Genomic DNA, 24,963 nt, shown 5'->3' with positions numbered 1-24,963 from the left:
GCTACACATTCTTCATCTTTTAGCAGTGTCTGCTTTTAGCCTTAATTTATATAACTACCGATTTTTCTCTGTGTTCAGATACTCAGTCTTTCAAACCTATGCCTGGTTTCTGGTCACCCTCCTCTTTCCTTGAAATTCTAGTATTGGAGGTTTCTTCCTTTTTGAGGGTATTTCCAGAAGTACCTTCTCTGGGACTTTTGACTGTACAAATGAAAACAGTCAGGTTTATACTTAAATGTATGTGTCACATACATTTCTTCCACATTTGCTGTAAAGGGTGATAGCTGTCTTGGTGCTGTCCAGAAATCCAGGGTCTGCCTGTGAGAGTGCAGATGCACACATACTCTTACTAAGATAGCACTGTTTCTGCTTTGCTTTTTACTGTTTTCAATTTAAAAAAAATATAAAATAAAAAAAAATTAAAATGTCTTTAAAACACAGTCACATCTTTCTTTTCCATAGAACCAAAGATGTTTTCATCCCCACCAATGATGCCAGGGTTTTTATCCAACACCAGTCAGATCTACCCTGTATGCAACCAGATCCAGTCGGCTCCGGGGGGCCCAGGGAAGCCAGACTCCCTCTCCTCATACTGGCAGCAGCTGTTCAGCTCAGCCCCCCAGGCCAGCAGCCTGCTCGGCACCCACCCGCAGAACAGCTTTGTGGCAGATGTGCCTCAGCCCGACGCTACTCAGGGCAGCAGCTCTCTCCTGACTTTCAGCGACAGCCCTCTAAGCTGGCCTGACGAGAAGGATTCGGGCTTCTACCGGAATTTCAGCGCCGCCGCCAACGGGATGGGAGCGGTGCCGGTGTCGGCTGCAGACGCGCAGAACCTGTCGAGTAACAGCATCGTGCAGCAGGCGCACGCTGCCAGCATCTCCACAGCCAGCATCGTCAGCATGGAGACCGATGACATGAACTGTGCCAGTATGAACTTCGAGAAGTTTAACCGAGTGCTGAATGTCGGCAATCCCAGGCAGCAGCTCCATCAGGTGCCTCCCGCTTGCCCGCCCGGAACGGCCCCAAGCAGCACGCTTTTTAGTTCACAGCCTAACTTAGCTGACCCGACAATTTACGGTTATCTAGACCAAGAAGTTTTAAGCCAATCGAGACTATCCACCCACCCCATCCCAACCCACTCGAATAGCATTGCAGATAACCAGTTCTATGACACCGATGGTGTCCACCCTGACGAGCTCTATCAGTCTCTCCAATTGGATAGCATCTTACAAAACTATAACCACTGAGCCAGCCCTGCCAGGCTGGCAGCGGGTACGTAGCGCTTTCCAAGCTGTGTGAAGAGGAGGAACTTACCCTTCTGGAGCCCCTGCTTTCTCTTTCAAAATGTTACTATGCAAGTTTCATCTTATAATTTCAGGGTATATATATTAAAGCCCAAAGACTGGTGCCCATTAAGAAAAGAGGTGGGAGCTTGGGGTTCTGTACCTTAAAAGTACCTGGTATGCATATTTTTTCCACCGTTGGAAAAGGGAATTTTTAAGTGTTAACACTTAAATCTTCCTTACCTGTGGGGACTGTAAAAGCTGGCATCTCCAGAAGGGTTAAAATTTCAAATACTTTACAGGGTTAAACTTGTTTGAAAAATAACCATTTTTGCTATGGAAATTAAATTTTGATAGGAGAAAAATAAGGGGGGGGGGGGGGAGAGAGAATGGCACACGGGCACTCTAGTTCAGACTCACTTAATGATGTTAAAGTTACTCCACTTACTTGAAAGGTGTAGGTTCCTTACCCTCTTTCATGTAACATATCCTTCTCCTAAAACAAGACCATGCATTGATTTTCCACGTTTTCACCACACTCTGTTTGCTTTGAAGGCAAATTTACTCTAAAATTTTTTTAATGACTATGTCATTGTTAGATATATTTTTAAAAGACCGGAAGGTTTGAGTTTTTAAATAGTCCAGCTCTGTTGTACATCAATCACTGCACAAAAGAATGAACAGAAAGTGAGGACTTCTCTGCACTTCATCCCAAGTGCACTATATTAAATGACAGACCCCTGTTGCTTTAGGAATGGAGCACACTGTTATTTCTCTGGAAGTTGTTTTGTCTTCTTTTAATTTTTTTTTTTTTTTGTGTGTGTGAGGGGGTGTAGCTGCAATGTGTATGTGATTTTGAACAGCAGAAATACGCTGAGCTGAAGCATCTACTGCTCCTCTCCTCAGGTATCCCAGCAGTTTCCTGCTATGCAAGTGACTGCTCAACAGGCAGCTCAGATCCTGCCTCCCCACCATCCCCTCCCAAGAAAAGTTTTGGGGCACATCCAGGGGCAGTTTTAGTACAGCCTCATCTAGGTGCACTCTGCTAACAACTTAAGGCCATTTCAGTCAGTACTAATTAAAAACACTCTGCTAATCTCTGTATCAGAAACTAGAACTTCCTCCCTTCCACTTGCTTCTCAGTTTTTGTTCTCAGCCTGAGTTGCGAGCTGTTTGGGGACAGCTTGCATGGGTGTCACTGACTCGGTAAGACACTCTACTCTGTGTTATAGGGCTTTGCTGTTTTATCATTATTATTTTTTTAAGAAGCAACACAGCAAGAAATAGGTGAATGTTTCTTAAGTTATACAGCTGGTTTGTATGGCAGATAAAGCTTAAGAATCTAATCATTAATGTTCACCAACATAAAACAGCATCATAGAAAGAAGCAATAAAAAATCCCATACTTGGATATATGTAAAAACCCAAAAACCCCACAACTCCCAAATCAAAAAAGCCATGTGAGATGTGTAGCTGTACACAAGGCAGAAAGGAGCTCCAAAAAACCCTCAGTGGTTTGTAGGAAAGCAATGACTAACTGCAGTAATTCATGGCATTCCAATAAGGTGCTGCAGCTGTAATGCTTTACAGCAGCTTCCCAAGTGTGATGGAATATGCTCCTCCAGTGATGTGTGGGATAAATGAAGTTTGGAAAACTGCTTCCCCTAACTCCAGCTACACAGCTCAATGAATTGAATTGCCGTGTTTTAAAACGTTTTTTCCTTCACTTCTGCATCCCTCTGCTGCAGTCTTAAGTAATAGAAAGACCAAAGAGATGTAAAAGAAAGCTTGAAATGTGTTTATTCAATTCTTTTATTTGAAGTTCTCAATTTTAAGTATATTAAATGTAAACATTTTACTCACTTCATAGAAAGCTCTTTATAGTACAATTTGTTTTTACTGTATAATTAAATATTTTCAAAGTTCTGTTTTCCTTTGTAAACGAGTTGGTTTGGTAATTAAAAAACTGGTTATACTAAGTACTCAGCTTCTGCAGCCTTCTCAGATTCCTGATGTCCCTCACTGCAAGAAAGTCAGAGAAATGGGAGAAGGTAGGATATGAGGTGCTTCTCCTGGGGCTTTCTGGAGTATTTTCTGCTCACAGTTACCATTGGCCACTACAAAAATCTAAAGCCATATGTACAGTGGGGGGGTTGTCTGCACTCAGCCAATTTTTTGTGGCAGACAAAGTGACCTTTGAGTCTGAAGGGCAGAGAGGACAGATGCTGTCATGCTCAGCCAGATCAGCTGCAGCTTTCTCCAGGTTCAGCTAAGATAATGGGGAAAAAAAAAAAAAAAAAAAAAAAGCAAGCAGGGGGAGGAAGTTAGAGGTGATCAGTTGTTAAAGAGAAACACAACAACTTTATTTTGAGTCCTTCCAGGGCAGATAAGGATGGTGCTATGGAACACCACCTGGTATTTTTCATGTAACATGCTAGCAAATACTTGCTTTTTTTCATATATACCTTGTAAACAAGATTAAATCTTATTCTCACAAAACATCCTTGTTGCCTACTCACAAGTAGGCATTTTACTTTTAAAAGTAAGATGAAGGCCAAAGTACATTATTATTGCTGCAATATTCATTATAGATTAGGATAATTCTTAGTATTTACCTCATCTTAGAAACTGCAGACTTTAAATCAGACTTTGATCTGGTTTAAAAAGCAGATTACATCTTTCATATTTTCACATGATTCCTGAACAATAACAAGCTAAAGAGCTGTGAAGACATTTTCCCCCTCCTTGTTTGGATAATCCACAATCATAAAAAATAAGCAATTTGGGAATTTTTGGTACACCTTTGTACAGTGTATGGAAAAGAGATCAGACTCTGCACATTCAGTATAATCTTTATAGCCTTATTTATATGTACTTTGATTCTTAACATGATCTCCACCATCAGCATGGTGGAAAGAGCTGTGGACTGGAGCACCTCACATGTCCTTATACTCCAGCAGGAGCTCTCTCAGCTTCTTCCTCATTAGTGCTCTTTCCTCCTTGGAACACCTCTTCTTGTGTCTGGTGTGTTTGTAGTACAGTCTTGTTTACAGTAGCTTATGGAATTTATAAATCATTTTAGCTCACTTTGAGTTTCAAGAAGTCACATCGATACGAGACTGAAATTCTCTTTTGTTTGCTTTCTGAATTCAATTTCTTAATTTTTCCATCATACATGACACTTCCTTTCTGGGTACAGATTATTATCTGCGACAGCTACTCCTGGAATCTGTTGCTCATAATAGTTTTCAGATTCAAAACAAACAAAAAAAACCCAACACAACCACCAAACCTGTTGTCTGAGTCATGTTCCTATTACTCTTGTGTTAGAAAAAGAGGAGCTCCTGAACTACTGCTGTACTTCTGTTATACTGTACTAAGAAAACAAATGACAGGAGACAAGTTTGAGAGCCCATCACAGGCAGAGTGTGTAGTATTTACACTACTTTTTGAAGATGAGTTTTTAGGATCTCCTTGAAGATATATTTATAAATTCCTTTTTGAGCCTTAAGCTGAAGCTGTCACGCAGCTGTTCTATTCGGAGGTCCTGGCACCAACAAACTGAAGGTAAAGCAACTCAGGAAACCTCCCTGTCTCCCCGCAGCAGTTCTTGCCAACTATTGCCCTCTTGATTTCTGAAATGTTAATTAATGAAGAGCCCTTAAATTCCAAACCTTAATTTCTTGTCAGTAGTTGAACTCTCTTCCGTACTTAAGGTCAAAAGAAGCACCTTCCTAATGTGTAGGAATATAAGCAGGATATAGGTGTATCCTATAAACAGGATATAGGTGTAGCAGTGGCTTTTCTAAAGGATGTAGGTGGTACTTCTTATGAAACATTTAAAATTACATGAGCAAAGAGAAAAACTCAGGTCTTCTCTGTTCCAGGAAAGTTCCTAGGCAATGTTCAGCTCTTCCAGGCATCCATCCAGGTCTAGGTACTACAAAAAAATTACTACACTACAAACCAAAGCTTTTTATCTCTGTCTTGGACTCTCAATAACAACATTCTTTGGAACATTTTATATTTCTTGCACTTTGAAATTCTCGGTATTCCTATTGTTATTTAGATTTCCATCATGCATCACTGCCAGGAGTTCCCAATCTTTTTATATATGGTGACTCAACTGGGGAAATCCTATACCTGAAGAGGACTGTAACCAGGCCAGAGAACCCAAACGTCTCAACTGTGGTTTCCAGGAAGCATGGCTGATCTTTTTAAAAAAGAAAAACTTGGCCTGAAGTACCACGTTTTCCTTTGAAAACTTTTTCCCTTTGAAAGGTACTTTGTCTGGGAGACAAATTTATCTGCCTCTAAAACTGATACTGACTAAAAAGCCATTAGCAGAGAGCAGAGCATTGCCTCATTCCAGACACTATACTGCTGGTTTCGGTTTCCCTGATTTCTGGAATTTCCTGCATGAACTGTGCTCAGAAAAAGTTAGGATTGGGTTTCAGGTAACTCAGTGCTACCTGCATTGAGTCAAGAAAGCTGCAGCATCCAATATTGAGAGTTTAAAAAAACCCTGGCTTGAGGGAGGGCTATTTTTAATTGAAACATCTTAAAATATTGCAGAAAACATATTTAATGCACAACATTTGCACATTACACCATTTATCTTTTTCTTAATTGTTTTTTTCTAAAAAGACTTAGGATCAATACACTAGCTTACCAAAATCATTAATGTACAGAAGAAATTAAAATAAGGCCAGCGATTGAACCCATACTACCTGATCCAGAATGTTCAAAGTTGATTCAAAGTAATAGTATCCTTTGCCAGATCAACATGATCCAAATGTGAACTGAAATACTTTGCAACCCAGATGTAAAAAAGTGCAGTGTTCAGTAATCAGCTGCTGACAGAGGAGGTGCTTCTGCCTTGTCCCAGCTTGAACAGTTAATCATCCAGTGCTGGAGGCCAGTCAATGTCAACAGACTAGAAGAGCAGGGGAGAAAGTCAAAATCAGCAGACTTAATATTTTACAGAAATAAAGACGTTTGGTATTAAAACTCTGTGCTTATCAGCTGTAGGCTAACAGTGGAAAGAAACAACAAATAAAAAATGTAAAGAGAAGGGTGACAGGACAAGACAAGCAGGAAACAGTGGCATGAAAACAGTCCCTGGGTCCCAGTGGCTCCCTGTGTACCTGGAGAGAGCTCTCTGGGATCTGGGCTTGCTACATAAAGCAAAGCCCCAGCTCATGTACTGTGGCTTCCCAGCAGCATTTGATGTTGAGCCACATTTACAGAGCACCCAGAGCTGTTTAACGTGTGAACCATCTCCATCTTCTACCCATCCTGCAGATGGGCTGGTACAATGTGAAAATAAATCACCTGTTGATTGATGCCACCGAAATATTAAGGCATTGGGCTGTTCAGGCAAGGCTGGAGTAGAAACCCTTTGCCTGTCCCCAGATTTTCCTCCTAAGAAAGGAAAACTAGACTAAAAGAATACGCTGACAAGCGTTATGGGCAGGTATTATCTAAGCAACATCATTAATAGTCATACAAGTCAAAAGGACAAAACATGCCTGACACTTTACTGGAAGCAAATATCATAATTACTACACAACTTGGATTATGTCTTTCTCCCCCAGCCTCCCTGAGGCGACATCTCCAGCTCCCTCTGGGCACAAACTTGTTGCTCACCCTCTTCCCAGTGCAGCACACCCTATATAGGATCACAGCTTGCCATAACAACACCAGGATCACATCACAGTGCATTAAATGCCTTGTCTTCAAGACTGCCAACATTAATCATACCTACTCCTTGCCTAATCTACAACTTCATCAAAAGATTAGCCTCTTAGACTCAGCTAAAATGCATTATTATCAAGATGACTAATTATTTTCAAGTCCTGATACATCTTTCACTGTTATGTCCAATAACTGTAGAGACACCAGTCAATATGGGAGCAATGCTTATCGGTCCAAGCCTGTGTTCAGAAGGAACTGAGGTGCCCTTTACAAGCTCTCCTTCTGTAACATTCTACAAAAGTTATGCAAAAAAAAGCTGCAAGGCTGTTCTGGAAAATGTAAGACATGGGCAGTTTCCCAGAACTGCAGGAGAACAAGCGTGCTGATCATTGCGTACTTGAAATGAAAACCCGTATTTTAAATAAACCTTGCCAAACCACTAGTTTAAGTATTTAATCTGTGTATCTACACTTGTTTAGCCAAAATAAATTTTGTTTTTCATCTGATTCCAGCAAGTGAACAGATTAAAATTTCTTGCTGTGTTTGAACGTGCACTGAAAGAGGAAGTTAAGTCTCTCATGTTTTTAATCCGACCCAGTTTTGAAAAGAAACGATTGCTAAGTTCTACTCCGGTGGGTGCTAAATAATTGTCACCATTTCATTTTATGTTCTGCCATCCATCCTGGACCTGAAGGCAGCAGAGGAAGCCTGCCACATGTGGCAGTGTAGTACAAACCACAATTATTGCATTAACATCAATTTTTCTATTAACTGTGGTAAGGAATGTTGATTCAGTTAGAGCAATTCCATTGAAACCATCTCACAAATTCAACTCTACATTAATTAATTTCCAGGAAAGATAAATAGCAAACAACTTACTTCTACATCCAACTCCAGAATGTCAGCAGTTCTATTCAGTAGGGAGCCAATATTGGGCTTTGTTCTTCCAAAGTCTCCGTGCACGAATTCTTTTATGTAGCTAGAAATACTGGCTAAAGAAAGGTGTATTTAACCACAAAGAAATCAAAAGACAAAGAAAGAAGAGTATGGTGAAAAACACTCAAACTAAAAAATAGCATCTTTTTCTACTCAGCCAATTTGTGGTGAACAACTTCTTAAGCCCATACCCATCTTTAAAAGACTTCTAACTCTAGGCTTCTCATTGAATGCCAAAAACTGCACAATCGACCTGTGTTTTCTGTTTATTCCAAAGTCAGTAGTGACTTTATGACAAGACTGGTAGCTTGTTAGCAGCAGCAGTCCACAGGGTGCATTGCAGAGCACTGAATATTGCAGAAAAGCTTATTTTCTAAGGTGAAAAGTTTTCAGTGAAATTAGAAAAATCTTAAGTCTCTCTAGCCAGTTAATTTTTAAACTTATCATAAACTTATCAATTTTTAAAGTTACATACTTCAGAACTATCACAGTGGTCACTGCAGAAATGCACACGCACAGAGGTAGAATTTTTGAATGAAAGCCTAGAACATCAAATTAAGAAAAAAAAAAAGAGCAAACATTATGCAACAACGTAGGACTGCTGAAGAGCAGGGACTTAGAAACAGGGATTTAGTGATAAAAGCAGTAATTGCCATTACCCACATCACTCTAATCAGCAACCTGTTTTGTAAACATGTTGGGTAATGGCATCTAAGGATACGTTCCAGCTTGAGTCTTCAGATGCAGGCGAAAATGATGCTCGTCTATGTACTCAGATTTCATGGTGTGAATGATCCGACATCTTACAGCTAGAGGCCTTCTGTGAAGAACCCGCAGTGGTGTCTTCTGGTCAAGTTTTAACTCCTGTTATGAGAGGTAACAGAAAAAATGAGAAAGGAAATGTGCAACATACTGCACAGACTGTAAGTCATGTGTATGGTTAACCAATCACATGCTTTTTTGTACTGTATTACGGTAGCCAGGTAATCTTCTTGAGGCAAAACTAATTTTTTCCATGTTTATCAAAGGAAACAAGGAGAGCCATCTCAGAGGCTCAGTGAGCCTCAAATGAACACAAACTAATGGAATCATAAATATAGAGGAATAACCTTGAAATCTCCATAGTCCTTTGCTGGAATGACTCCAGGATTTAGAAGCTCACTAAGAGCCTGAGGGTAATCAAAGAAATAAAAAAAGTCCCACCCAGAAAATGCTTTGTCTAAACTCTAGCCAACCCCCTAGAAATAAAAGTGAGGGAAAAAAAAACACAAACAAGATTAGATCTTGCACCAGTCTTTTTAAAAGTTAATTCCCCACCCTATTTCCCAAATGAGACGCAGCAGTTTGAATGCCAATTTTTTTCAGGAAGTGAGTGGTCGTGCTAAAAAACAGCTTCACAGCAGTTGTCTCCTTAAAGGGTAATGGCTCAAGCCCACTCTTTGAGAAGGGTTTCATGACCAAGACCCACAGGAAACAGTTCAGTGCAACAAAAACTGAACACACTTCTGCATCAGTATGATCTCCCTGACCAACAATTGGAGAAAGCTCTTGTTAACACACTGTGCCTGTTGCACCGAGCACTTTGTGAGGCCTCTGCAGTATTTTCCATTGATGTTTCAAGCTCCTTGCTGCTGCAGCTGTGAAAGACTGGCTTTCGAGCTTGCAGGACAAAAGACCACCTCCTTACAAAGACAGTATCTAAGGCAAAGAAAAGGGTGAGGGTACCAGATTTCCTCCTCTTCCTTTCACTACTTTTTTTACTTGGTGTACTGGAAGGCCAATGTCATGCCAATTGTCTAATACCAATTTGTTGCCTTGGCTAACAGCAGCCAACTACATTAATAGCATGACAGTAGTGAAATGAAGAAGGGTGGGAAGGGGGAAAGAGAGGCACTATAAAGGAGTCCCTTATAGCAAGAGGACCCCTGATCCAAGAAAAAAGAAAACAACAAAGAGATACATCCATGGCACATAAACTCTCCCCTCGGGCACCAGCACAGGTACTATATAAATACGCAAAAAGAGTTACAGATACCTTGATATCATCTAGAAATGCAATATCTTCTTTCTGTATTGCTTTGTCTGTACATATTAAGGCACTATAGGTCTTTGTCTTTTCCTCTTCACCTTCCTTCATACGACCAATTGCCTCTCTAAACACAAGAAATTAATTACTCACATAACATAATCATGATTACATAATTTTGAGAGCAAGAATGCTTGAAAACTCCTGAAGCATCTCTTTGAAATCCCCATGATAAATACTGACCTGGTGACAAGCTGTAAATCTCGAACCTGTATTTTGTCTGAAGAGTTATTAATTGTCTGTGTAATTTAAAAAAGAATCAGTTAGCAAAACTGCTCAGTTAGAGAAGAAACACATGCTTTACGAGTTCCATGAGGTGCAAATGATTTACCTGCTGAAGTCCCTTCATATCCTCAGCAGTAAAATGTATTCTACGAGGATTCACAAGCTCAATTGCAAAGGGCCTTCCTGGCAACACGCACAGTCATAAAACATAAAAACATGTTGTTCTAAATTAATGTTTGAATTTATGCAGCAAGGTTGGAAGGTGTGAAGATTGTCTGCCATTATGCAAACAGGGATAGGACTTGCGGGTTTAGGGATGTGGCATCATATGGAAAGAAAGAAACAAGGGACTTTTTTTGGCTACTAAACCCCAGTATCAGCAGTAAGTGCAAATTACAACTTCCCAGAAGACATCTTGTACAAGTGTGTGCTAATTAAAAAATAAAATAAGAAAAAAGTTAATTAGCTTATTTTCTGTCACCTACAGCAATGCCCAGGTGCAAGACAATGTTAAATCCCGCTCCCTCAGCTAAACATCTGTTGCAATAGCTGTACTTTCTGTGTTCAGGGCCAGGGACAATCCCTAGCATAACCAGTGCCAAGAACTACATCACAAATAAGACAGCAACTGGAAAACATCAGTGTTAATTTTTACTTTTTCTTCCCCTCCTCGTTTGGCTATAGCAGCTTCAGCATATTGGAAGGCAACTGACCTTTATAAAGGACCCAAATTCAAAAAGAAAATAAGGCTTCTCCACTCCCCAGTGACAGTGAGGCAAAGTAGAAGGACCCAACAGAGAACAGGATAGCAATCAGTTTGAATAAATGGTCTAAAAATAGGAGTGAATAAAATAAAATATTCCTGACAAGCTATGAAGATCCATGCATCTGTGCAGCCAAGGACACTGAAAATGGGTTCCTCTTTTTCTTTGTTTTATAAAGCTGTTCAGTCTTTGGGAATAAATACATAAATATCACTAAAATATTTCCAAGATAAAATTTCCAAGCATGCCTGGTCAGATGCTTATGGACTCAGCATTCAGCAAGATCTATTAGAGTGGCTTCAGTTAACCATTTTGTTTGGTTTCACAAGGGTTGTCCAAGCCTTACCATTGCCTAGTGTTCTTACATCCACATCTTCTCTTCCAGAGGAAGAAAAATTAAAGCCTACAACAGATTTGAATAAGGAAGGTGAGATTTTATTTTGCAGTTTTAATACTCTCTACAGCTTTTAAAAGGTGAATTGTTTTCTTTCTAAACTGTTGTTTGCAAATACACTCTAAATATCTATCTTAATAAAATGAAGCCTGTGCTATATTTAAACAAATCTGTGACAGTTACTGTTTATTGCACCAAGTTCACACAAGTCTGTTTGAAGAGCATTCCTAGTTCCATGGCCTGAAAGAGACTGCTATAACCCTGAATGCAACTAAAAAAAAGCAGCAGTGTCCTAAAGGAATTCTACTTACTAATTATTTTTGCTTATTTCTTAACTAGTCTAATTCAAGTCTATGAGTAAAATCACACTGAGCTGTCTTTCTCCAAAACACAACTTTTTATCCTAAATACACCCAATGGTTTCTAAACATTTCAGAGACATTTCTGCTGGTCACATACACCTGGACAAAAGAGGAAGAAAATTCAAGTCAAAACTGAAATGTAACCTCTGTATATTTGTTTTTTCCAACTTTCAAGCTACAAAAATGAAAGTTTCCTTCTTCATACTCCTTCCACCTTTAAGCTTTGCCTAAAGGAGGAATGGGAGCCCAAAATCAGTACTGCAAGTAACTTTGCAGCTCTATTCCAAAGGGTCTCTGAAAAAATGATGGTTTCAAAATTTTTTCCTCCCGAGGAAACATATATATTTCCTCAGTTGTTATTATCTCATTTATGTGGTCATATTATAGCAACTACAAAACTACCTTTCATGGTCATGACAGCATATTTTCATTGTACAATCAGAATTTTCTCAGTTAAGAATGTTCTAGACCCCTAATCATCTTTACAGGCCTTTGCTGGACTTGTTCTGGTATGTCTGTGCCTTACTGGGGAGCCCAGAATTGGACCCAGTACTCCAGATGTGTCTTCCCAGTGCTGAGAAAAGGGGAAGGATGACCTCCCTTGAGCTACTGGCAATGGTCTATGGTATTTGGTTAATATCTCTCTTCAACATTGCTGCACATGCACTCCTGGTATCCTAATTCTGCAAGCTGAAATCAGGGATTGCTTACTGCCAAAGACATAGTTTGAGGATTTTCCTAGTGTTCAGAGTAACACATCCACTGTGAGGAGGGAAAAAAGGAGGGAAAAGTAGCTCTTTTTTTCCAAGCTAATATTTAATATGATTTTTCGTTGGGCCTTCTAGATCTCTTAATTTCACATCTAGTAGATGACAGATGATATGATTATTTCCTCTGGATAATCCCTGCATAAGTATTTAGCTTGTAGAACTCTATGCACCAAAGGAAATAAATTTCTCAAAGTAAGAAATATGAAGGTGCTGAAGGCCAGGCAGATATTATGGAATGCTGATGGCAAAAAATGTCTCGTTTCAAGTAATTTTATGAATTACCAAGTGTTAAGAAGTATAGGTAGGCAAAAATAGTACCACATAAAACCCTAATATTTGCATCATCAGATCAATTCAGGAGATATTTCAGAGGGATAAGAGATACTGTATAAAACAAAGCAGTCATCTATTTGTACACAGATCATAGCTAGAAAAAGTTTACAAGCTTTGACTTGGAAGGCTAAGAGACGGATAAAGAAACATAGGAATTTTTTTTTCCACTACACAGTATTAGATGAGTAGCTACTAAGAAAAAATACTCTATTAATGATGAAAATAAATATGGTAAAAGATATTCTCAATACTTACTATCTGCTTTGAATTCTGCCATTAGATGCTCCGAAATCAGTTCTTCCACTGAAGATTCCAGCTTGCGCTCCCCATCAATAATCCAGGGAGTCTGAGGTAAATTCCTTGAATATTTATTGTATCTTCCTGTAAAAACCAACTATGTTATCTGTAATAATTCTAAAACAATGCATGAAAGCTCCAGTATTGCACAGTACAACAAAATGAACTTTCATCAGAGACTTGTGAGAAGAAATTTACAGGCTTGAACTTGTTTTATGGCACCAGCATTACAGCAGCAGTACAAAATGCATGTTGCTGTGCCTACAAGCTTCTGTCTCTTAAGATGATCAACTTAAAGGCAGGCTGGGACAGCCCGTTGTTGTGGTCACACCTCCAGCTATAAACACAGAGACAAAACTGTGTATAGCCTGACAATCCTGGGAATGAAAACCAAGAGGTTCCAGTGACTAGTCTGAGTCAACTTAGTTCCAAATGAAAAAAATATTTTTAAAATCAGACTATGGTCTCTAGCCAGCTTGCCAGGAACTAAACTACCTATGTGCCTGTCCACCTATGTATACATGCCCCAAGTGAAGACATTCTCACACCCCACTGTTCAGGTTTCAGTCCAAGTTCTGCCATTGTCTGAAGGTTTAACAAAAGAAACCCAAATGGTTTGGCTCATCACAAGGAAAACCATGCGAGCAACAAGTCTCAATAAACTAGTGCAAATTTCAAGAACCTCAGAAAGCTGGCATGTAAAGAGATTGCCATCCTCTGAAGGATTCCAGTCATAGGCTTGTGTTATGTCACACTAGCATGTGTCTCCCATGACACTATGGATACCACCAAAGAACAGCTCGGACCCAGATGAGCCTTCTTATTGCCGGGTTTTATAAGAAGTGAAAATATGCACAAAGCAAGGAACTCATTCATAAAGAATGATTAGTAACCCTGCTGCACAAACAAGTTTCAATCTGAAACTTTGCATATAGAAAATAAAAAAGAAGTTCAAAGTAGCCATGCATATTATACTGCACCTCTCTCATCTCCGTTTTTTTCCTTTTTCATTTTCAGTATCATATTTTCCTATTTCTAACTATGTTTCCTTCCTGCACTTTGATCTGCAGAAAACCCCACACAAACAAGTGTGAACTGACTAATTCTGTTTCACTGGGGCAAATAAAAAAAGGACTATGACTAATCATTCAGAACTCAGCTTGAAACTGCTAAATTCTCTCTCCATAAAATGCAAAAAGGAAAAAAAAAATTTCCTCTCAACTCTCCATTCTAATTATTTTAGCTTTTCATCTGAACAAGAGTGTGTTAAAAAAACACAGGCGTTTTTGGGTTTGACAGCTTCTCCTGAATGTTTAAAATAAAGATGAAGAGGAAGTGTTTGGTGAACACCAAAGGTAAGGTCACCAAGGCAATACCACCTCTGAAACAGTGCTTACAAGTTAAGAACTCACCTCATTTAAACTACTGTAATAACAGAATAACTGCACCGTACTCAATAAGTTCTTCTACTCTGGATTTAATTATTCAATAATTAAAGACAACATCCTGCCTGACAGATCTGGTCTTTTTTTTGTTTAGTTTGAACAAAGTTATGAACTATAAATTGCAAAACCAGTAATAAACTAGATGTAGAAAACTAATCCTCTGCCTTTTTCTCCATACAGATGAATTGTAATAAATTCATCAAACAAAACAACCTGAAATAAAACTGTATTTAGAAAAGGCTAAAATACACTGGTTATCTTGGATTCGTGAAAATGTCCACCTAACTGTCTAATCAGTAATAAAAAAACCCCAAAACTGGTATGTATAGAACATCAACAAGCAACCCATAAGAACACTCACTTTTTCCTTTTTGTATTTTCACTTTACATTTTCCTTTATTCCAAATGTATACCATCCTTTTAAATATAGTATGCTAGATTAAAACTGTAGTTGCTGTTTGTTTGTTTGTTTGTTTGTTTTAATTAAACTATAGACAGGATTGGGGGAAGGGTAAATACCCTTTGAAGGCAGGTGATAAAGCTGAATTATCGTAAGTCCGGGATACCAAGTGTTGCTACATTACCTGTCTAACCCGGTTATTTTGGATGCTATCTTGGTTTGGAAAGGACAAATGAAAAGAGCTAAGCTTTCCAAAAGTAAACCTTTATTAATAGCATTAAGATTGGCCATTTTGGATAGAATAATATGCAAATAAATTCAGATGGTGAAAACCTCCGGTTCCAAATGAAAATCCAAGGAAGAAAACAGCAATGACAGGAGCTTATTTAGTGCATAAGTGCCTTTCCCAAACCATGTACTTATCATGAGGGGACATACTACAAGTGCAGGATTTGCAGGGACAAAGGTTTTGCAAAGGAAAGAGCAAGCTGTAAGAACAGGACAAAATTCCTCATCAGCTGCTTCTAGCTAAGTCCCCTTAATAAGCAGGAGCACTAAGAAAGTTGTTTTAAATCATCACATCACCCTAAGGTGTGTCTAGAAGAGAGATTTCTTCCCTCCTTCAAAGCAAAAGAAAAACAACAGCAGGGAAAATCAGGATCTTCCAATATAGTCAGTGATGTGCTCCCTCCTGCACCTCTCACCATGGGAACCCATCCTTGGCCTGATACAGCTGCCTGCAGCTCCCAATCCTCTTTGACCACATTCCACCTCACACCATCTCCAAGTTTAAATTCACAGTTTAAGAGCAGGAAAATTGTTTTGATTTTGGCATGCTGATCTGTAATTTCTAACTTTGACAGAATCATGTCTTCAGAAAGCTCTTGTAGGTAGATTTGTTTCTTTGCTCCTTGTACTTAATTACAGAAATTAATAAATAGCAGGAATCTTATGGGTCTTGAGGCAGTATTATAAAGTTATGTTTAAGACAACACAGAAGCAAAAAAATGGATCACTTTACCAGCCACAAAAACTGCACCATTATTGCACTGAATATCCAGAGCAACACAGAGGTCCTTTGGTGAACTAGGGGGACATGGAAAATGCCTGTATAAAAACAATATTAAAAAATACTGGTAAAAACAGAATATGACAGAGCATCACTATAACAACAGTGGTATGAAAGGTGACAACTTCACTTACACAAAACACAGCTTCAGCATAAACTCAGTATTCACACTAAAAACTGGAACACCAAGAAATGGATAAACACTAAACAAATCAAGAACACTGCATTGCCAAAAACTGCAAATGTCAACTTGTCATTGAACATTATCAAAGTATAACACTCTAAGGTATGCTAAAAAGAGGCACTACACTATGGCTATAGTGAAACTAAATACTACAGAAAAAACCATCTTCAGGATACCTTACTAAATCTTTACTGGGAATCAAAGAAAAGAACTGTGAAGACCCAATGCAATTAAGCACAGGGAACTGCAGAGAAAGTGTATATTGATGTCTTCCCACTGCTTGTGATTTTTATCATATTACAGCACTCAGTGTTTTCTTACAACTGAACTACTAATATTTTTAAAATATGAGAAGTCTTGTGAAGAGAAGTTCACCCTGAAGACACTATGGTTCAAAATACAGAAGGAAGGTCCATGATTTCTAAATCTCTTTTGTGTTTTTGGAAATATGCATGAAGATTCCTGTATGCAAATGATTGGCAATGCTACAACAAAGTGTTTTCACTTCTAACCATTCCAAATCCCATGCCAGCCCATGGATTTGCAGTGACAATCTGCCAAAAGCACGGAGCAGAACTGCAGCTCCCACAATTTCTCCTCTGTGCAGCTCCCAAGATAATAAATCTTTCATCAATGGGGAAAAGACCATCAATTGTGTCATGTCCACTTTTCCATTCCCTATGGTTTAATTCAAGCATTTTAAGGGTACTCCTGAAATAAAAGACCTGGAATGACCTTTTATTACCAGGAGAATTGAAAACACAACACATTCTAACCAGGAAATTGGCAGAATTTAAACAGCCACTACTTGGTATTTTTCTCTCTATCCTAACACTATACAAAATCACAATACTGAGAACTAGTTTCAGTATATACTTACTTGAGAAAATCCTCTTCTTTTATCTTCTCTAGAGCTTTTATAACTGCCATCCTAGTGAAAACAGACTGCACAGTGAAATAAAAAAATGAGTCAAGATCTAAGGGAAGCTTAAAAGATATGCCTAAATAAGAAAAAAGTCCTAAAACTTTTCCACCATACACTTCTCACAATACAGTTTTTTCACTTGTGTTTTGTGTTTTCTTATACCTATACCACCGTGATCTGAACCCTAACTTCAATAGGGCAACAAAGAAAACCAAGTATTTTTGCCAAAACCTATTCAATTAACTTTATTCACAACATGAAAGCAATACAACTAATAGAGCTGGCAGACTGGAACATAACTGTTATTTAGTTACGGAATGAAGATTTGCCCCTTTGTTTCTAGAAGACACATACAAACAGTAGTATATGTTTCCTCACTCTCTTTTTACACAGAAAAATAAAAAGTGCCACTAACTTTCAGCAGGTCTAAAGTTACTGTCATAAACCTATTCCAGCTCCTCAGAACATTAAATTGCTAAGCCCACCCCTTGGTTAGCTGAAAGAAATGCTAAGCATGTTTTTGTAAACTGTTTTATTTCAGATGATATGCAAGTGTGAAAAAGCAAGAGAAAAAAAGAGTGCTTGGGAGCTCAGGTCCAAATTTGCAAAATAGGTTAGAAACAGAATCCTAAATCCATGAGCAGAAACTAAAACCAGCTCCTTCGTTTTCAAGAATTAAGTATACCCAAGCTCCAGCTTTTATCTCAGTGACAGCAGGCAGTTAATACTTCTGAAAGTAATACTGTGGAGTAGATATCTCTCTATAAAGTTCAAAAGTTCCTTCATACTTAGAAGTAAGGGCTCTGAACAATTGGGCTTGGCAAGTCCCCACCTCTGCATGGCAAGCAACTTCTAGCATCTGAAGCTTCATCAGTTCACAAGAGTGAAGTAATAATAAAAGTCATAATAATAGTACAATAGTGGCAGGAGCCATGACTACCATCCTCTACGCATAGACAGGTGCTGCTGCTGCTAACTCAGGAGGGGCTAAGGCAGAAAACACAGAATTCAGATTCACAGAGCAGAAGCAGCAAGTGTTTTAACAGGTGAGGTGGACTTCTACTTTAGGAAGGCTGAGGACAGTAAAAGGTCTCTAAATGAACCTCGTAATCAAAGCATGGTCATCTGTGAGATCAAACCATACTGCCAAGGGTTTAATTCAGTCATGTCTTATAATTCTCCAAGGATGAAGCTTTCACACCCTCTCTGTGTACCTGCTCCACTGTCTGACTGTCCTCATGGTAAAAAGCTTATTTTATATCTACTCTGAACCTCTCATTTCAACTCATGTCCACAGTCTCTCAGCGTTCCATCATGCACCATGATGAACAGCCTGGCTTCCTGTTGTTCTCAATGACCCCTCTGTTGGTACTAGGAGGAGACGCAGCTGGGCTCTTCTCTACTTCTCCTTTCCAGGCTGAGCAAGCCCAGGTTCCTCAGCCTCTTTCTAGGGGACATGATCTAGTCTCCTGACTGTCTTGGGTGGCCGTCTTTTTTGCAAACTGGATTGAAGTTTTGGAAGAAACAGTGAAAAATACCAGGTCGCTGTTTGGAACAATTTGCTCTAACACAGAGTTCCTGGATGCCTTCAGATAAAGCTGGTCTTTCTTCTTTTAAGCATAAACTAGAGATAATAGCACTTCCCTTCCTCACAGATGAGTGGAAAAACCCTTAAATTAACAGCAGGTTTAAATAAATAAATTAACAAATTTTTACTCAGAACCCAGTTTTTATACCACTTCTCTAGCCCTTGGAGCTAGCTTCAAGCACAGCTTCTGTAAGGACGAAGCTCCAAGGGTTCTTCCTTCAGTGCTGGTATTTTTCCTTTAGACTCCCCTACATCTTGTTGCCTGTGTGGTTTTAACAGACAGGTCCTACTGGTTTAACTTTATATGGCAGGTTTTTTCCCCTTTCAAAGGAAACCAATGACACAAGCTGTAACAATAAAATCCTTTAAAAAAAAAAAAAAAAGACTTGCATTTATTGGTCAGGTGGAGTAGAGTAAGCAGAATCCCTGGGTCAGCCAAATGTTGGTAGACTCTTCACCAGAAAGAATAAAAGGCTTTGCATGGGCTTCTGATAGAAGTTCTCCTTCTGATCACACCCCCTGTGTCCTACTTGTATCAGTGTCTCTTCAATTGTTTTTTTATTCTTACATATCCTCTTCTCCATCAATGACTATGTGCATGTGCTCAGGGCCTGCAACCAGTGGCAAGGTCCCTTTTCTTTCCTGCTCCACTCCAGAGGTAGACAGGATGAAACCATCCTGCATGCACTGTGTGTTTCATTCAGATCAGAGGACACGAAAACTGCAGTGTGAATACTCTCTTTCGACTGCGAAGTCTCATCTTCTTAATGTGGCTTACATGAACTGTTTCACCCACAGAGAACTTGAGGATCATCTTTTATGCTACTACTAGTGCATGACAATCAAATTCCTAGATATTAAGTCCTAAAATTATGGCCCTTAGGGAATCTGAAAAACAAATAACCTAAAGAAAAGCTCTAAGCCCTTAGTTTTTCTAAGCAGAGAAATGTTAAGTGAATAAAGGAGATAACCTTATTTTCAGAAAACTGAAAAACTGAGAGATTTCCAATGAAAGAAAACCAGACATTAAACACAGACTTAATACCCAGATAAGTTCTTTTTGGAACTACTGCTGTGAAATTCTGAGTGTCAAGGAAGAAATGCAACAATTATGAGATCCTACCTGTTTGTTCTTCGCTGGCTTGAAACAGTCTGGACAAGCTGTGGCTCTAAATACAGAAATGAAAATTAGCTGCTACTCCTCCAGAAAAATTAAAAAATAAACACACACAGACCAACAGTCTGACTTATAAGCCAAGTAAGTACATAGTCTTTGTACCAATATGCCCAGTATTTCAGTTCCTCAGCTTTGCACAGAGCAGGTTCAAAAATTAAATGTATCCTAAACAACAAATGGCAGGAGTGTGTTGCTTGATCTAAAGAGAAATCATGGACAACTCTGTGTAAACCTTTTTTGCTCTGACCAATACAAATGTGTCTCAGATTTGAGGTGGAATGGAAAAGCACACAAGTTCTGTCCTTTCCAATCCTTCCTAGTAAAGGTAATGATTCATGTTTAAGTTCTGTGCAAAATTTGCTGACATCTTGAAATCTCTACTTGCTGCTCTTAGATAATGCACACTACAAACTAGAAATTCAAATTGGTGCTTCTGGATAGGAAAATTCAATTTACCTCAGAAAAAGTAACCCCAGGTATTCAATACTCTTCAAATGGACACTATTGGTTGTTCCATGAAAGTGAAAGCCAAGTCAGTAAAACACTTTTTCTGACTACAGTAGAGGAAATTGTTCCTACTAGTGAATTTTTATGTATGCAATTAGAGATGATTTCTAGCCTACAACAAAATTTATCATTTCATACTGGTGCTTTTCAGCACTTCTGTAACTACCTCAGACTACAAGGATGCAGGTCTGAGCTCCTGCTGTTTCTATACAAGCAACTTGTCTGGACAGTTTCTGATATGAAGCATCACAACTTCCCTCTTTCAAAATTTAGCTATCACTTTACTTTTAAACGTAATCTCCATATATAAATTAACAAGAGACAATTCAATCTGTCATGCCAAACCAAGGGTGATTTTAGCACACCTGACTATACATAACTGTGTAAGAACAGCTTGAGAGAGAAGAAATTGCAGATGCTTGGAGAAGTTCTCCAGGTTGAGACAAGGTCCTGCTTTACTTCCACAAAAAACTATCACTGTCATTACTAAAGCTGTGATATTCATCACATTTATTACATTTACAACAAAACCAAACCATTGCCCCAGAATATGTCCAGAGCCAGCCATTCACATATGCAGAATGCCTTGATACCTGAGAAATTACTAGGTAATTAAATTAGGTAATATGCTGTCACTTCAGGAAAATGTCTAAAACCTTAACTGCTGTTTAACTATGCAACAAAGAGAAGGCAAATAAAGGGATATTGTCAAATCACATAAACCTGAGTAGTTGGAATGTGGAACAGAACTTCTTCACAGCTTTCACCTCTACAGCTACACCGCTTGGAGCACTGACATTGGCACCGTGACATGCCTGGCATCAACGTTTTTAAAAGGTCATAAGAAGAATGGAAGGATGAGCTGAAAATAAGAGGTTTTAGAAGAAGGGAAAGCACTACAGGAAACTAGAACTAGCCAAGTAAAATTAAATAAGAATAAAAGGATGTAGGATCCAGAAACTTGTGTTTTTACAGGATTGCAGATAATACTTTTTAGAACTGTTGTTCGGCCCTACAGTTTTCTCACCTTTGTGCCCAGTATTGAAGAAGCTGGACAGGAAAAAAGTACAGCAAATGATAGCAATCATTTCTTCCTAATACCAGGTATGTCACCAAGCACACATCCCTCCACCCAAAGACATATGAAGGATGTGGTTGTTGAAAACCAAGAAGGTGGAGAATTGGGCATTCAAACAATGATCACAAATTGCAAGAAGGGGTAAAAATCAGTGAAATGTATACAGGCTGCAAATGAAAACAGCGTCTTAAGAGTTGAAGTCATTGTGTAAGGGGGAGCTCAGAAATTCTATACTGAGCCTCTTTCTAGGCTAAGATTTAACTTGCAACAGGAGCACAAGTGATGAAACTGACTGAAACTTAAGTTTTCCAGGAAACATTAGCAAACAGGAAGTGTGAACCTAATTATCCAGAATATACTACTGCAAGATTTTGAGAAATCAGATTAAATGGTAGCTAAATTCATAGAAATATTTTGCTTATTTGTGTATAGCAGATGCTCAGCTGAACCTGTGTAATGGCCGGGGCACTTCTGTTTGTGTTAAATAACCAGCTCAGTTGTATTTAGTCACTAACTCACTTCAAAGCCTTCCATCCTATCCATGTCTCCTCTAGGAGCAAGAAAACCTAGGAATAACCTCAGAAGATTCTCCCACCTGCAACTATGTGGTTTGAATTTACTTTTTAAAATTATACAGCTTTATTGAAGAGGGCAGTAACTTCGAAAAGGGCCAAAATTGAACAGCTTATCTGAATATTCTTCTACCAGTTCAAATAACAATTCTGGATAATTCTGTTTAATGGCTTTAAAGCACAGAACTAGCCAGAGGTGGTGTAACTTTAAGCTCTGCATCTCTATCTGAATATAAGGAAAATTAGATGCAGGCCCTATTCTAGTTTGTAAACACTGCATATTCTCATCTGTAGCAAACCCCAACCAACAATGTTGCACAATATTTTGATAAAGATCTTTTGTTATTTATAGAGAAACTTACAGGAAATGGCACTCTTCATCTGTTTCTGGGTGAGCAAAGACCACACTAACTTCAAACAAACTCTAAATAAAAAGAAAAAAGGAAGACAACAGTTAAACAAAAAGGGAGGATAATATCAAGCATCCTTAATGTAGTATTAGGAAACCAGTCAAGAAGTAAACAAAAGAGAAAATAACCCATTTATTATACAAATCATCTAAAGACATTCAAATGTGTGCCGTAATAGCATTTGCATTTCTGAAGTAACCAAAGATGATCTGAGAGCACTTCAGAAACATGAATGACCTACACATCATAGATACTGGCCCCATTTTGCACAGGGGGAACTGAGTCAGAGACAGTGTATGCTCAAAGCCTATTACGGTCACTAAACTTAACAAACCTTCTGGGAGAGCAGTGCATAGCGTGGAACAAAGATAAAAACCCTGTAGTAGTCACCATTGTAAAATTTTGTCAGGGGCTTCGTTTGCAATGACTGGATGGCCTTGGGGCAAAGAAAGGCAACATGTCCTAGTGGATTGACAGCTAGACCAGAAACTCTAGTGTAATCTCAATTCTACCCCCAATTCCCTCTTTGGCCTTGGGCAAACAACACTCATTACTTCTGTTATTCAGATACCAGAATACCTCAAGAGGGCTATTGAAAAGATTGGCTAATATTCAAGTGCCTTGTAGATAAAGAGCCCTAGACAAGTGCTTCTTGCACAGTGATGTCTGGAGTGGCTCTGTGCCTAAGTGTTGTAGAGCTTTTGCTAACTTGGTATGTCAGAAGTTTCTTTCTTCTTGGATCATCTTCAGGGTAACTGAACATTTTTTTCTTCACTAAGACAAAAAGGGTACTCTCAATTAGCACTCCTGGGAAAAGACAATCTGTAATTATTATGGAAGCTGACAAATCAACATAAAGACTAAGTGAGTCGAGTTCTGGAGTCAGTCCTATGACTGATGACAAGTGGAAACTGCAGAGTGCTCTTTCCTCAGTAGGCCATATTTGCAGAAATTTTATATTAAAGATGATGGTGTTTCTGAATTTGTTTGGCAACACCTGAATGCCATGTTCAGTAAATACATTTCAGAAACACATTAAGAATGTTAGTCAGAATGTGAAAGTTGAAAACTGGGTTTGAAAAAAGTCTTCTACTGCCTAGTTACAGGTATTCCAAGTTCCAATAGGCCTATCTCTAGCATTCATTAAAGTGAGCAAGGACCAGTCTTTCTTCTTTCAGTATGTTTCAGAAATATATTTTATCCACCAAATTTAACTTGCTAACAACATGAACGATTTATCACACAGAGCAGTAACAGCACTGGCAGTATTAGGAGAGCAAAGAAAAAATGTGTGAGCATTCCTTAGCCTTCAGAAAACAGAGATTCTGGAAAATAAGAACACTGGAAAAGTCTCATTGATGGAAGGACAATGACAGCCCAAGAACAAGAGATCTAGCAAAACTCTGTGACAGTTTCAGAATATGTAATGATTTGTGTGTACTAAAATTAAGATTGGGTCCCTCAGTATTGACAGATGGAGATAGTTAAAAGAACTTTCCTTCAACTCCTCCTATAGTTAAGCTAAGAACAGTGCAATTGTTTAACTGTTGCTAAGGGGGAAAAAAGTGTATTTCTTCCCCCTTAGAAGTGTATAAATATCTATTCACACAAACACATGAAAAAAAAAAAAGAGAGAAGAAAAAAAAACAGAGAAAAAAGTGTTTTCTTATTCATACAACACCTTTCCATCAGCAGGAACATCCAACTTTTCTGACAACTGGGGATGAATGATCCACTTATAAGCTTCTTTCAGCTGAACAATGTCATCTTTTGCCCAGGAAAGGCCCAGTTTTCTGGATCACATATATAAAGAAATAATAACTTGCACAACAGTCTGTCAAAGATTGATACATCACATACAGTGTTTCAAGCCAATTTAGGACTAAATTGCCTCCTCCCTGCATTTGAACATGTAGTCCTGACAGCACTTGTACACTGACACCACACAGCGTGGCAAGGAATACCAGACCATTGACCCCATTTAAAGCAAATCCTAATCCCTCAAAAAAGGTTTTGTTTTTCTGCCGGATCAGTGAGACGATGAGGTCTTTGAGTGGCCACATAAGTGTTTGTGTTAAAAGCCAAGAAGACTTTCACCAAAACCTAGCTCAGTATCCTCAGACTAACTTTGAGGCAACTGGATTCCTTTCCTTTCGCCCACAAAGATAATTTATCCATTCAGTTAGACTCTAATATGTTCTCATTTGGCCAGGAACGAGAGTGTTCTGGAGCAAAGCAAAGAATCGAGCATTTACACTGATTCCAAAACACTGAGATTTAAAAGAAGAGTCAAACTTGACTCACTGCACTAATACCTTCACCACTGATTTTTCACTATTATCTGACTAAAAATTTTCAGTCACTATTAACATAAACCTGAAGAACTTTGTATTTCATTACATCTTGCATGTACAAGAAGACTCTGGCTTAAAGATGACAGCATAACACCTCTCAGGACCAC

The 24,963-nt window shown here is 38.7% G+C and overlaps 2 protein-coding genes across 9 annotated transcripts in view; one reads left to right on the top strand and one right to left on the bottom strand.

Moving 5' to 3' along the window:
* The window catches only part of REL (REL proto-oncogene, NF-kB subunit), a 31,915-nt gene extending 28,650 nt beyond the window's left edge, over window positions 1–3,265 (top strand). Inside the window, exon 10 of one of the 2 annotated variants that reach the window (XM_071740342.1) lies at window positions 463–3,265. In XM_071740342.1, the coding sequence (XP_071596443.1) occupies window positions 463–1,247 (785 nt within the window). In that variant the 3' untranslated portion in view covers window positions 1,248–3,265. The remainder of the gene's footprint in view (window positions 1–462) is intronic. The other variant, XM_071740341.1, reaches the window with a different exon arrangement.
* The window catches only part of PUS10 (pseudouridine synthase 10), a 33,093-nt gene continuing 11,190 nt past the window's right edge, over window positions 3,061–24,963 (bottom strand). For 3 of the 7 annotated variants that reach the window (XM_071740338.1, XM_071740336.1, XM_071740339.1), the window contains 13 exons: window positions 24,184–24,295; window positions 22,455–22,516; window positions 19,882–19,927; window positions 17,126–17,190; window positions 16,014–16,099; window positions 13,106–13,231; window positions 11,338–11,394; window positions 10,334–10,410; window positions 10,186–10,241; window positions 9,952–10,069; window positions 8,638–8,780; window positions 7,860–7,959; window positions 5,948–6,219 (listed from right to left, as the gene is read on the bottom strand). In XM_071740338.1, coding sequence (XP_071596439.1) covers window positions 6,181–6,219; window positions 7,860–7,959; window positions 8,638–8,780; window positions 9,952–10,069; window positions 10,186–10,241; window positions 10,334–10,410; window positions 11,338–11,394; window positions 13,106–13,231; window positions 16,014–16,099; window positions 17,126–17,190; window positions 19,882–19,927; window positions 22,455–22,516; window positions 24,184–24,295 — 1,087 coding nt within the window. In that variant the 3' untranslated portion in view covers window positions 5,948–6,180. Of the gene's footprint in view, window positions 6,220–7,859; window positions 7,969–8,575; window positions 8,781–9,951; window positions 10,070–10,185; window positions 10,242–10,333; window positions 10,411–11,337; window positions 11,395–13,105; window positions 13,232–16,013; window positions 16,100–17,125; window positions 17,191–19,881; window positions 19,928–22,454; window positions 22,517–23,606; window positions 23,730–24,183; window positions 24,296–24,963 lie in introns of those variants that run through there. The other 4 variants (XM_071740335.1, XM_071740340.1, XM_071740337.1 and 1 more) reach the window with 4 other exon arrangements.

The sequence above is a fragment of the Heliangelus exortis genome, chromosome 3, assembly GCF_036169615.1.
Source record: "Heliangelus exortis chromosome 3, bHelExo1.hap1, whole genome shotgun sequence".
Taxonomy (NCBI): domain Eukaryota; kingdom Metazoa; phylum Chordata; class Aves; order Apodiformes; family Trochilidae; genus Heliangelus; species Heliangelus exortis.
The sequence above is the reverse complement of the archived record's forward strand: the minus strand, read 5'-3'. Positions and strand labels throughout refer to the sequence as shown.